At 37.8% G+C, this 13,062-nt stretch overlaps 1 protein-coding gene across 1 annotated transcript in view; it reads left to right on the top strand.

Moving 5' to 3' along the window:
* Positions 1-29: 29 nt before the first annotated feature.
* The window catches only part of CWC27 (CWC27 spliceosome associated cyclophilin), a 57,707-nt gene continuing 44,674 nt past the window's right edge, over positions 30-13,062 (top strand). The window contains exons 1-10 of the mRNA XM_053448020.1: positions 30-127; positions 1,839-1,935; positions 2,308-2,420; positions 3,588-3,731; positions 4,989-5,087; positions 5,409-5,512; positions 6,502-6,571; positions 7,632-7,711; positions 8,311-8,350; positions 11,790-11,941. Coding sequence (XP_053303995.1) covers positions 86-127; positions 1,839-1,935; positions 2,308-2,420; positions 3,588-3,731; positions 4,989-5,087; positions 5,409-5,512; positions 6,502-6,571; positions 7,632-7,711; positions 8,311-8,350; positions 11,790-11,941 — 941 coding nt within the window. The 5' untranslated portion in view covers positions 30-85. The remainder of the gene's footprint in view (positions 128-1,838; positions 1,936-2,307; positions 2,421-3,587; positions 3,732-4,988; positions 5,088-5,408; positions 5,513-6,501; positions 6,572-7,631; positions 7,712-8,310; positions 8,351-11,789; positions 11,942-13,062) is intronic.

The raw sequence follows: 13,062 nt of genomic DNA, 5'->3' as shown, positions 1-13,062 counted from the left end.
TTTTATTCCCCCCTCGGCTCTCTCATGGTATGTTCCGGTGTGCCAGGCTGCACGCGGAGGTTTGTTTTGGTGAAGCTGAGAGACCATGAGTAACATCTACATCCAGGAGCCTCCTACAAGCGGCAAGGTGTGGGGCAGGGGCAATAAAGCGCGCACCCTTGGGTGCTACATAGAGTGGGGCTGGCGAGAGTCTTTACATAAAGGGCTGGGAATGTATGTGTGTCTCCTATATGTATACTTAGGTTTTCCACAAGACTCTCAGAGCATTACTGGGCTCCTGTATAATGCTGCTCAGCAGGCACATGGTTTATAACATTATTGTATCTCGTGCATTGTATTCATTGATTAGCACTGGGCAGAGGAGAGGAATGTTCGAATTAGATGTAAAGGCGTTTTACTGTGATGAAAAAGGTGGTAGATATGAGGAACGGCCTCCCAGCAGAAGCGATAGAGGCCAGTACAGTGGAGGGAACCTAAACATGCATGTGGTAGGCGTAAAGCTATCCCGAATCTGAGACGAGTCCAAGGAGTGATTAAGGGTTTTACCTTAGAAAATGGGCAGACTAGATGAGCCAAATGGCTCTTATCTCAAATGATACGTTTATAAATTATATCTTAGTAACGCTTTCTGCATTTAGTTACTTAATGGTAACTAGGGATCTGGGCATTATGTTTAAACCGGTCTTTTTTACAACAAGATGATTGCACCTGTGCGCAACAAGCATACATATCCCATATCTCAGCGTTTAGTAAATACATCTGGCAGTAGAATACGACCGCTTTGAAAGCAGACATCTGGCTTCTCGTTCCATTTCTGTTTTTAAATGAAATGTATGTTGAAGGTGATTTTTGTGTGGAATCCAGTGCATTTTACTTTAACCCTTTCCACCTCACTTCTCCTGTACCCCTCATTGTTAGGTGCCATTCTTACTGCGATTCCACAGTGGCCCCTGAAAGTATCGTTTTGCAGCAGCCAATCACATGTTTGCTACCTGAACACTGATATACTTCTGGCATAAATGTGATTGGCTGCTGCAATTCCCACCTTTTTCTAATGGAGCAATGCATTGAATTCAGGGGGAGTGTTACTGAGCATGTGTGAGATGCGTACACACCAATGCTTCCTGGTTTCAGTAGAGGCGACTGGGGGAGGGGTTAAATGAGACAAATGTTTACTTTTGTAACAATAATTACAATTATGCATGGAAACATAGCAGGCTTTCTGCTGTACAGATATATAATATTTTCAGTTTGTGTATTTTTATTTACTATACGTGTTTGTGGGTAGAGCGCATACAGGGCTTGCGCAAGATATTGTGCTGGCTGGGTCCAAGGATGAAATGCTGGCCTCCCCCAGCAAAACCATGCCCAAACTCAGACAGGCTAACAAACGCAGACAAGCACACACATACCCAGACAGGCACACAATCACCAACACACATAGATATTGCCAGACAAATATGCTATCCCAGACTCACATGCCAACATACCCAGAGAAACACTCACACAAATCCAGGCAAATACATGCAACTATCTTACCCAGTATTCAGCCTGCCTTCAATTCAGCTTGCTGCTGCGCTACTCCCGCAAGATCATGCAATGTTACATGATCCGCACCTCCCCAGTCCAGGACTTACCTCTTTATGAAACTAGGGGAATAGAGAGCTAAGTCTGGGACTCAGGGCTTGCCTCTTTATCCCTACCTGAGAAGCATGCTGTCGGTTTGCCCATTGAGCCCCCCGATCCACCCCAGGCTTCGGGGGCTGGGGAGCCCATGTTAATGTTTTTCTACCGCGAGTAAACTTTTTTTACAATTTACTGTATCCCTTTATTTTAAGGTTTTGCTAAAAACAACTGCTGGTGAAATTGATATAGAATTATGGTCAAAAGAAGCACCAAAAGCAAGCAGAAACTTTGTCCAGTTGTGTTTAGAAGGTACTGTCTCTCATTTGCAGATGATTTGTTTAGAAGTTAAGGACTACCATTTATGGATACTGGAAATGAATGAAATACATGGTATAAAAATAAAGTAGTACGTGTGAGCCCTTTAAAACAGTAACTGTTTTTAGTAATCTGGTCAGTAAATGCTATTTGCCCCCTGATTTATGACTTAATATGAGATAAATCCAGCTATATGTGTTTTATTTATCTTCCTGAAATTTTATCATAATCCACTATAAATGTTGGTTAGGTGCTATTATTGAACAACATTGCCTATTTTTACTCATGCCAGCGTACATAAAGTATTTTCACTCTAAGAATAAAATTCTGCACTCTGTAAATGCTTTCTCTACTTTGTGTTTTTAGGTTATTATGATAACACAATATTTCACCGAGTCGTTCCAGATTTTATTGTTCAGGGAGGTGATCCGACGGGTACTGGTTCTGGAGGTGAATCAATTTATGGAAAGCCTTTTAAGGTAATATTTCTCCATTGTGGAAATGTCTTTTATGCCAGAAAAAATACATATCTATGTTTTAAAATGAGTATACACTCACTGGTCACTTTATTAGGTACACCTGTTCAATTGCTTGTTAACACAAATAGCTAATCAGCCAATTACATGGCAGCAACTCAATGCATTTAGGCATGTAGACATGGTCAAGACAACTTGCTGAAGTTCAATACATTGTTTTATTCCCATCCTGGGTAGAATTTGAGTGAGATTATCTCTTTCTGTCTTCAGATAATGTCAGTGATATATAACATGGACCAAAAAATATTTCTTTTGTTTTGGGTCTATTAGTTTTCAAATAAAATTCGGAGGGTTGTTCCAAAATTTGTTGTCGCTCCCCCTTCGCACGCTCCTTCTCGTTGTCTGCTTCTCCTTCACTATGCTTCTTTTTCTGGTTTTCTTATGTGTTCTCCGGTGGCCCGCTTGTCCTGGCTCTCTGCAGCGCAATCATGGCCTGTTGTAGTAGTTCTGTGTCAGGAAGGAAACCCTTTCATCCGACTGAAGGGATGGGAAAGCGACTGTTCCAGTGGTGGGAGTGAGAGGCTCTGCTTTGTTGGGGAAGTACTACACCAGGCCAGAATAATGCAGACGGTTCTGCAGAGAAAGAGAAGCGCTTCTTTCTTTCTCTGTGAATCCGTGTGCGTTATTCTGACGTAGTGTTGTAGTCAAACTGATGTATAGTATACTGCTGACTGCTAAGTTGTATTGCTTAACATGGTTCAAAGCTTAACGCAAGTGGAACAGTGCCTTTAAATGCCACTTATTCATATTATGTCAAATTTGGTATGGCGGCCGGATAACACTGTCTGTGTCTGCTTGCGGTGCAATAGGTTGATTTTAATGAACTGATGTGTTCGCCAAATCCAATCATTCCGTATGAAAATCGCTTTGCATTTAGTTACTGTGTTCCATATTTGAATTCTCATCTTCAGCTATAGCATATGATGAGTTATGCCAATATAGTTTTTAAGTGGTGAAGATTATCATGTATTTAGGACATCAGGCATACTAAGCTTGTTGTTTGGCATTCATTGTAATAATAATCTGTTCGCTGCCAATTCTGTCTTTGTTTCAGATATTGTTATTTGTGTGTAAAATAGTATGTGGTTGATTGTTTTGTTGTTTTTTCAGGATGAATTCCATTCACGTCTTAGGTTTATTCGAAGAGGACTGGTTGCCATGGCAAATGCTGGACCACATGATAATGGAAGCCAGTTTTTCTTTACACTGGGCCGTGCTGATGAGCTTAACGGCAAACACACAGTCTTTGGAAAGGTTAAGTGATATTCCTTGAGTTGGTATTTCTTTAAAGCAAACAATTAAACCCAGGATGATAATCTTTAGTTTCATTACTTTTAAATAAACTGAACTTTTTCTGTAAGGCGATTTTAACTTTTAGCTGCTCTTCTTTTTGAGCCGACATTTTAGTAAATAATTATGTATTGTTATTTATTGTATGTGGGATTTCACTTGTGCAGAAACCAAGATTTTGTAAGATAGCTGAATGCGCGATGCAAAGTTATTTTAGAATCTACAGATTTATTTAAAACGGTCACTACTTTAGCAGCTTATCTAACAATTTTCAATTAACTGAATCCTACAAACTAGAGCTGTAACTAGTTTCATCGGCCTTGGTTATTACTGACCAGCACTTCTTTGCTTCTGGCTAAACAAATAGTATTCTATTGAATGTTGCTGTAACCTGGGATTTCGACGCTGCTAATTAAAGATAATAGCAATGTGTATGAGTATAAGCTACAAAAAGATCCTGGGCCCTAAATACACCATATGTACGTGTTAAATGCCTATTGGGGCCCATTTTATTATGTGCGTGCATTTTTGAAAATAAAGACTTCTGCCCCATACTTCTCCAGCCCCCTGCCAGCATCGGACAGACAACATTTCTAAAAGGTTACTGTCACAGCTTCTACAATAATTTATTTATCAAAACCTAATGTTGTGGAGATATTTAGCTACAATGGGTGCTGAGATTGATTGCAAGTGACAACAGTAAAGCGAGCTAGCATGTAAATTTCCAGTGCTGGGATTATCTCTTGCTCCCAAAATAAAATGTTTTTCTTATTTTAATGTGTAAACACTATCATGTACTTTTGTGTAGTGTACTGAAATAAAAAATATAATATTTCGAGAAAAGAATCTGATTTGTTCCATCAGTCTTTGGTTTGGGCTAATTTCCTTTAGCTTATACATTCTTGCCACATTTCTCATTCCATAGTTTAATTATGTATAAACTGGGAGGTAACTGATATTAAATGTCTCTGTTTTAAACAAACCTTTACGAAATGTTGTTACAAAGAAATATATATAATCTCTTTGGTTATAATAGGAACAAATAGTATATTTTCCCTTAATCTACAGCAGTAATATTTTGGGTATTCTTATCCTTTTTTTTAATTATTATTATCCTCACATTTCTGGAAACCGCTTTAGAAAAGCTACATATTGAGATCATGTAACGGCTTAACTCCTTAATACACTTTACCAGGTAAATAACTGGAATGATTGTTTCAGGTGACCGGCGATACCATATACAACTTGCTGAGACTGACAGAAGTGGATATTGGCGAAAATGAGAGGCCCGTTAATCCACATAAAATAAAAAGCACTGAGGTATGTAGAGCAAATATCAAATTGTACTTTGTGTTATTTTCTTAGATACAGAATTAAATATACCGGTAGTTATGACCACGGCTGAAAAAATCTACTCGTCCACCTTCTGCGATGAGTAAAAATGAATCAATGCACAAGCAGGACATTTCCCGCTAGCTTCCAAACTCTGTAAAGCAGCAATCCTGCTGAAGTTTCATCTTTTCGTTGTGTCATTTTTACTGTTGCAACTGGAGCCCCTGTAATTGTTAAATTTTAGCACCTGTTGCATGTTGATTTTAATGGTTATGATGACATCAAACAGTATATGCATTGTAATTGCAGGTTTTGTTTAACCCCTTTGATGACATCGTTCCCAGAGTGCTTAAAAAGACAAAAAAGGAAAAGCAAGAAGAGGACGCCAAAAAGCCAAAAGTCAAAGGAACTAAGTCAGTGTTCATTATATTTCTGTGGGTTTTTCCCCTGTTTTGTAACAGAAATGTATGTTTCACACCTCCGCATAATGCATTAGATGACCACTAATTTTGTACCATTGTGTGTAAGAGGAAGCTACAAAGGGTTGTTAACGGTTATTCAGTGTACTTCGAGTCATTAAATCAGTAGTTTGCACGAATTGGTGTACAATTATCTCCTAAGTGAGGATGCAGTCTGATTTTTACATTTACACTTTCACATAGCTACCCAGAAGCAATATTTAAAAAAACATAATTCGAACGTCAAATGATCTCTACTAGAAAACATACTGTGGATATTTGGTTTATTCATCTGGATCCCTCATCATATACTACGGAGTCATTTTGCTTGTAATGGTTTAATCTTTTCTGCTGTTTAAAATGGAAAATTCCTCAAAAAGCTTGCTGTGATTGGGTTTCCACATACTGAAAGAGCGACAGAATAGTTATTGCTTTTGTGTTGACAACTAAACAAAAGACTTACATTGAAGGCAGTTTTTTTTTTTTGTCTTTTACAGTGTATCGAATTTTGCCACCTTTTGCTACACTCCCACTGCTTCTATAATGTAAAAAATGTCCCTTTCTTCTAACTAAATAGCTTGGAAACAATTATATTGTTCGCAAAACAAAAAGGCTTAGGCTGAAGGTAGTATAAAGTGGATGTCATGGTGTTTTTTAACATTTTGCAGCCAGGGGAGGATGTAAATGGGACAGAAGTCTCTATTTCTGACTCCATTAACTACAATGCATGATCCAATGTACATGCTGTAAAAGTCATTGGCGTCAACGCAACATGCGTTAAAACGAATACAACTCTGGGTATCAGACTGTTCTTTTAAATTATGAATTTAATTTTGGTGCTAGTGTCACAGTCACTATAAATGTGTTTCTGGTTATATTAAGCAGCATGACAAAGTTAAGTTAAACTGCCTTTCATATAGAGAAATATTTAAATTTTCTTATAGGAACTTCAATTTACTTTCTTTTGGTGAAGAAGCTGAAGAAGAGGAGGAGGAAGTGAATAAAGTCAGTGAGGTACAGTGTTTTGTTTCTTACTTGAATTAAGCATCCTATAAGTTCAAATTGTCGAAAAAGGGACACTTGTTTAGAGAGTGTAGTTAGAAGCATGGCAATGGAGCAGGGCTTTAAAATATAAATAATGTATAGAGACTGTCTCTAAGTTATTGGTATATAAAATGAAAGTTCTAATGTTTATTAATATGTAAATGTCTTGTGCAAGCTCAGTAATGCCCTCATTAAAATTGGTGGGAGTACAAGCAGCCAATCGTTTCATTGTGGTTGGTACAGGTAATTAAAGAATGCATGAACTGAATAGCAAGCAATAAAATACTTTGGAGTCTATGGAAAATGAACTAAAATACCCTAAATACACTGAAAGCTTCAACTTGTTCTTTTTTCTTTGTCTGAGAAAACATTACTTTGAATACATTAAGATATGTGCATTCCATATAGGATTAGCAAAATATAATTGTTTTACGGACCCTCAAATATGAACATATACTTGTACGTGCCTGCAAACTTTTGTAGCATTTGGCTAAAGGGGTAGCCTGAGATGCTCTATAGCGCAATACTTTATTGGATGTGTAGAACGCTAATAAGGTAGTAGCATAGATCTCTGTAATACAGGCTGCTTTGCGCTGTACAGGGTCTGATTTACGTAGGCCATTGGAACACAATGTCAAACCACAGAATGCTCTCTTTAATCTTGCTCAGAAAGTGATTGTCCGTCTTCTGTCTACTTCAGCTCCTTCCCACCATAGTGGCCAACAGGAAACATAGGCAAATTGGAGAAGGGTTGTGTAAAAAAAAAAAAAAAGAAAAACTAGAGGAGTGAAATTGAATTGAAACATCAACTGGTACAATTTAGATTCTTGTATTAAGTCGAATCCTGACTGAACACAGGTTAATATCCTTCGGCCCTACTTGTTTTGCTGAAATAATTGTTTTTGAAAATATTCTATGCATGTGCATGAAAGAGCTTTTTGCATTACCTCTTTTATAGTGTGTGCCTTAAAGAGAGCTTGTTGCATTTGACAATCTTTAGGTACTGTTCATATTAAGTAATCTATTACAGACAATGAAAGGGAAGAGTAAAAGTAGCCACGATCTTCTGAAGGATGACCCTCGCCTTAGTTCAGTTCCAGCTATAGACGGGTGAGAGACTGGAGTAATTTGCTTAAAAATAATTATACAAATGTCACTTTAATCCAGAGCTTTGAGATATGCAATCATGCTATAAAAGTTATATTTTTGCAATTTGAAAAATTCTTAAATTTTAGTATGTATTAGATTGTTGTTTTTCCATATTAGCCAGAAACTATGTTGGTTCGTTTTCAGAAATGTCAGAAATGTAAAAATCACTTTGGTGGAAACATATGTTTTTCCCCCATAGTCTTCTCCTTTGGATTGGAGATGATGGGTGCTTCATAGTGTAGTGACCTTTATAGGTACCAAGCTTTTATTGAACTAATCAACAATACAATTTTTAGCCATGAAAAGTGGAAGTAGTCGACTGAAGTCTCAGAAGTTTTGTTTTCTAACTTTTAGTAATTCTCCATTTTGCACTCTCTGTATTTCCTGTGTTTTATTTTTTGAAACCAAAAACTTTAACATATAGTTTCATTTGGGGTAGCTGCTATTATTATCATAGCAAACTGAAAATTTACATCTGGCTCATGGACTATAAATCCAGTATTTATTTGTTGATAATTTAATATCTCATTTATTATTTCAAATATTATTGTTTAATATAGGACAAAAGACAGCAGGGAATCCAGCAGTAACACAGACGAGGTAAGATGTATAGCACTCATTAAATGTCCTCTCCAATGATATGAGAATAATATGATAAAATCTCTAAATATACTCTTCCCTTTCTATGCACCGTATATTGGTTTTATTATTTATTATTTATTTTGTTACTGTTAACTGTTATTTGTAGGTAGTATTTAGTTGAGCATCGCAAAATGATCTTTCTTCTTTTGATGTAACCTGGTATATTTTGCAGTAGGGTTTTAATAACAAACGACATAGGGTTAGAAATTGTCACTACCCTGCTGAAAATTACGTATATAAATACCAGCTATTTTGTGCTACTGATGCTGTGTGTGCTGCGTGTGTGTGTATATATAGACGCACACCACTGTATTAGGTCAGGGCTTGACAAATTTGCTGTGAATCTAGGCGCTAGCTAAAAAAGTTAGGAGCCAGGATTTTTTTAAAACCAACAGTTGGTCAGGAGTGATCTGATCATCATCAGCCCACTTACTAAACGCACAGCATTTGACCTGGAGGCACCCTGGACTTTCAGGTCAGTGCTGTTTTTTTTTTTTTTAAAAAACTTTTTCAATGCTGATGTTCCATTGGAGCACAATGTGGAGCTTGTGTGGACAAATGTTAAACCCTGCAATGCCACAAATGTGTCATACACAATTGTGGCATTGAAGGGGTTAACTCTGCACTGTCGCTCTCATGGAGCGATCAGGCAGCAGGGGAGGGTTGGGGCTGGTGTCCACACTCATGTGGAGACCGACGAACCCTCTCCCCCTGTGCCTGAAGCTGCCTGGCTGGGACACAGCCATTGCAGGGGGGAGTCTCTGATGACTGCTGTAGGCTTCCATGCCTACAGGAATCATCAAAGGGCTTGTGGGGGCTCGTTTTTGCTGTTGCTGGTCTGCCTGGCAGCAGGGGGGTGTTGGGGCTAGTCTCCACACTAATGTGGAGACCAAAGAACCCTCTCCCCCTGTCCCTGAAGCTGCCTCTGGCAGCTGGGATGCAATTGCTGGACCAGCCATTGCAGGGGGGGTCTCTTTGATGACTGCTGTAGGCTTCCATGCCTACAGGAGTCATCACAGGGCTTGTGGGGGCTCGTTTTTGCTGTTGCTGGTCTGCCTGGACCACCAGCAGCAGAGCCTCATACAAAACGGCATTGAAAGGGTTGACTCTGACCTATCGTCCACTCTTAGCTGGTCTCCCTCATACCTGTCTCTCACCTCTACAGTCTACCATGAATGGTGAGTCACACTTATTTTCCTTTCCCTTCGCCTAACCTAACACTGCTCCCCTTTGGCCGTCTCTTCACAAGCTGAATGTGATCTTCATAGTGGTTCCCCTACTTAAATCTTCTCACTCATTTGTAATATACTCCTAACTGATCTCTTTGCTCATCCAATGATCTAAGTCTGTCCTCTCCTCTGATTTCTAGCTCTCACGCACGCTTACAAGACTTGTCACGGGCTGCCTGAATCTCCTCCCCAGCCTATCCGTCTTTTCCCCTGCCTTTGGTCCTTCAAAGAAGACCCTTTTTTTTTTCCTCCAGTTATTCTTTAACTCACCTTTCCTAGTCCCTCTCCTGCAATACTGACTGCTCCATCCCTAACAACGGCACTTTTACCTATTGTATAATACACCCTAACACTCTCAAGATTATTAGCTCTTTTAAGCGGGGCCCTCCTCAACTGTTTCTGTATGTCATCTTGTTATGTTATACGCTGTTATGTCCTGTCTAGCCTTTGTACAGCACTGCAGAATGAGATGGCGCTATACAAATAATAGTACATGAACCACTTTCTTTTACATACCCTCTGTGATAGAATTGGTCAATATGTAGCAAAAGTACTAGGACCTATAAGGGTCTTTGGGATTATATCTTTTAAAATGTACCGCTGCCCACTTATCAACATGTATTCATATTTTCAAGGCCAGGACAAAACTACAAAGCAAGAAGCGCAGATGGTTTATTTTGAATATATTTTTAAGGGCTCTTGTCAGTGGATTCAAAACTAAAAGGATTCTCAGAGATTTCATAAATGGCTCTTTCGAAATTAAAAACCAGATATTGATTAGCTAGTGAGTGTTTTCTAATATATATATATATATATATATATAATGCCGGGATTATGTATCATATTAGAAATCAGCAGTATAATGTAAGAAATACTTTTTGTTTCTGGAAAAAAAGTTTTATTGATTTATATTTTTTAATGTTCATGATGCTAGTACATTTTTAATATATGAAAATTAGTGCATGCATTCACTGAAGTTGCATATATGAGACTTGAGCTTCTGTTGCAATTGAATCTTAAGTTAAATGTATTATCTAGTAAACTCAGGTTGCTCTTTAGGGCGGTAGGCGTTTAGTTCATATTCTCCAGCAAGCAGGGATTTCCACAAACATCTGTTTCAGCTTCCATGAGTTTCTTCTAGATGCTTCTTCCATAAGACATGGCACAAGCACCATTTTAATATAATAAAAAAAAACCTCACAAAAACATGGAATTTAACATGTATTTTGTGATGGCATGGGGAAGTGGAACAAGCTATAAACAGAGCAATAAATCTTTTTCCTCATGGTTTTTAGTCAAAGTTTCCATCTTCAAAAAGAAATTGAATTCTGGAACAGACCTGTCACCAAGGATGATGAGTGTGCCAACACTCTAAAATTTGAATTTGAAAATGCTTTCAAACTTTTCAATGCCAAATCTTCACTGTGCATTATTTGAGGCCATCCTAGTAAATTTCTTGTGTAAGACTTGCATACTTAATGTACTTTGCAGATCAGACTACTTGTTTTGGGGATGACCCGTCATAATGAAAAGTTAAGTCAGGGGTCGACAAATTTGGTTTGGATCTTGGAGCTAGCCAAAAAAGTTTGGTGCCAGCTTTTTTCCTTTTCTTTCCTAATCATGTTTTGTTTATGTGGCGCACGGGGTTTGTAGAGCCTTGCCTCTAAAATACATTTACGCACTCTTAACGTCACACATGCTAACATTCTATACACTAATACACACACTAAATGCTGACATACACACTCATGCTAATGCCATGCTGTAACAAACACCACCATGCACGGTATCACCACACTCCTATACACATGCACCATACATTTATACACACTGACTCCAGCACTATACATTTACACAGTGACTGACACTACAGTATACCCACATACACTGACTCCAGCACTATACATTTACACAGTGACTGACACTACAGTATACCCACATACACTGACTCCAGAACTATACATATACACAACAACATACTGACCCTGATACTATAGTATATACACACTCACACACACTACTCCTCCTCTGACCTCGTGGAGACCTGGTTCCCAGGGTTTGTCTAGCCCTACGTTAAGTCAGTAAGTTGCATGCACTTGCCTTTTTTCTTTGTTTTCTTTTTTGAAGCATAAAACCTTAATTCAGTTATGCTTTAATGTTCATCCTAGGAAGATGCAAGTGATGAAGAGGAAATGGACAGTGATGAGAGACATCAGATGAAAAATCGTATATCCAGCAAACTCAAAAAAGATTTTGGCAATACCAAAAAACCTCTTGCTCAACCATCAGAAAATACACTTGAGAAAAAAACTAGTCGCAGGTAAGTAATATGATAAACTGTCTCTTCAGAGAACGGTGTACCTTTTTGTTTTCTTTTATTGCATTATAGATATTAACAGAAAGGCAGCATGTCTTTCCCATGATGGTGGCACCATGAATGAATGTTTATTTCATATAAAAATACCTTACCAAGTTCTAAGATCCAGGCAGGAAACTAGATCAAAATAAGTCCAGAAAATAAAGTAAAAAAAATAAAATAATAAAAGTCCAGAAAATAAAAATAATCAGCTCATGATTGGAGGTTTTAAGGCTAATAGATTTGTAATTTGTGTTGGTACACTAAATGAGGAGAAAATTACAGCTAAACACCTCAGAGATGTTAAAACATTGTCAGGAAAGGTACATTTCTAAAACGGGTCATGAAGGAGTTAGTTATTGTTTGTTTTGTGTATTGTAATTTTGTAATGCTATGGTTGATTTTACTCTCTAATATTGTAATGGTGATATCGGCTCTGCTGGCTATTTTTCTATCTAAAAGTTAAGTAACTTGGTGAATATTCTGCTTTAGAGTAACCTATATTCAGTTGTTGCTCATTTATTACCACTAGATGTCTCTCTCTTACTAAAATATGTTTTAACATTAAAGTAAAATTAATTAGTATTAAGTGCTGATTTGCAAGAATCCATTAGTTGACCGCATTTAGAAGCCAGGAATTGTTTTACACTGAGTGTAATTTGCCTATACTTAGTCTTATTTCAGCAAAAGTTAAGCAGAATTTTGTAAATATGGCTAATTGTCAGAACTTGAAGTCAAATCTAGCGCATTGTTCACACTGAAAATAACTTTGTTTATAGTAAAAATTGGTGTCAGTAATTACCGTAGTATATACTTGACAAAACTGGTTCTATGTTTTTTTTTTCTTTTCTTTTCTTAAAGAGAGACATAATCCACAATAAATGTTATTTGCAAAGCTCTGGAAGTTTTGAGATAAAAAGAGATTGATTCTGATTTTGAAAAGTGGTCTTGTCCCCTTTGCGAAAAACAGAATGGTCCAATGAGCAATCGGTGTGTTTGCTACTTCTGCCCTTATGTGAGTTTATAGAAACCAGTTTATGAGCAACATCAGATGCAGGATAGTGCTTGTCAGCAACATGCAAAAT

Source organism: Spea bombifrons, chromosome 1 (genome assembly GCF_027358695.1).
Source record: "Spea bombifrons isolate aSpeBom1 chromosome 1, aSpeBom1.2.pri, whole genome shotgun sequence".
NCBI lineage: Eukaryota > Metazoa > Chordata > Amphibia > Anura > Pelobatidae > Spea > Spea bombifrons.
The sequence above is the reverse complement of the archived record's forward strand: the minus strand, read 5'-3'. Positions and strand labels throughout refer to the sequence as shown.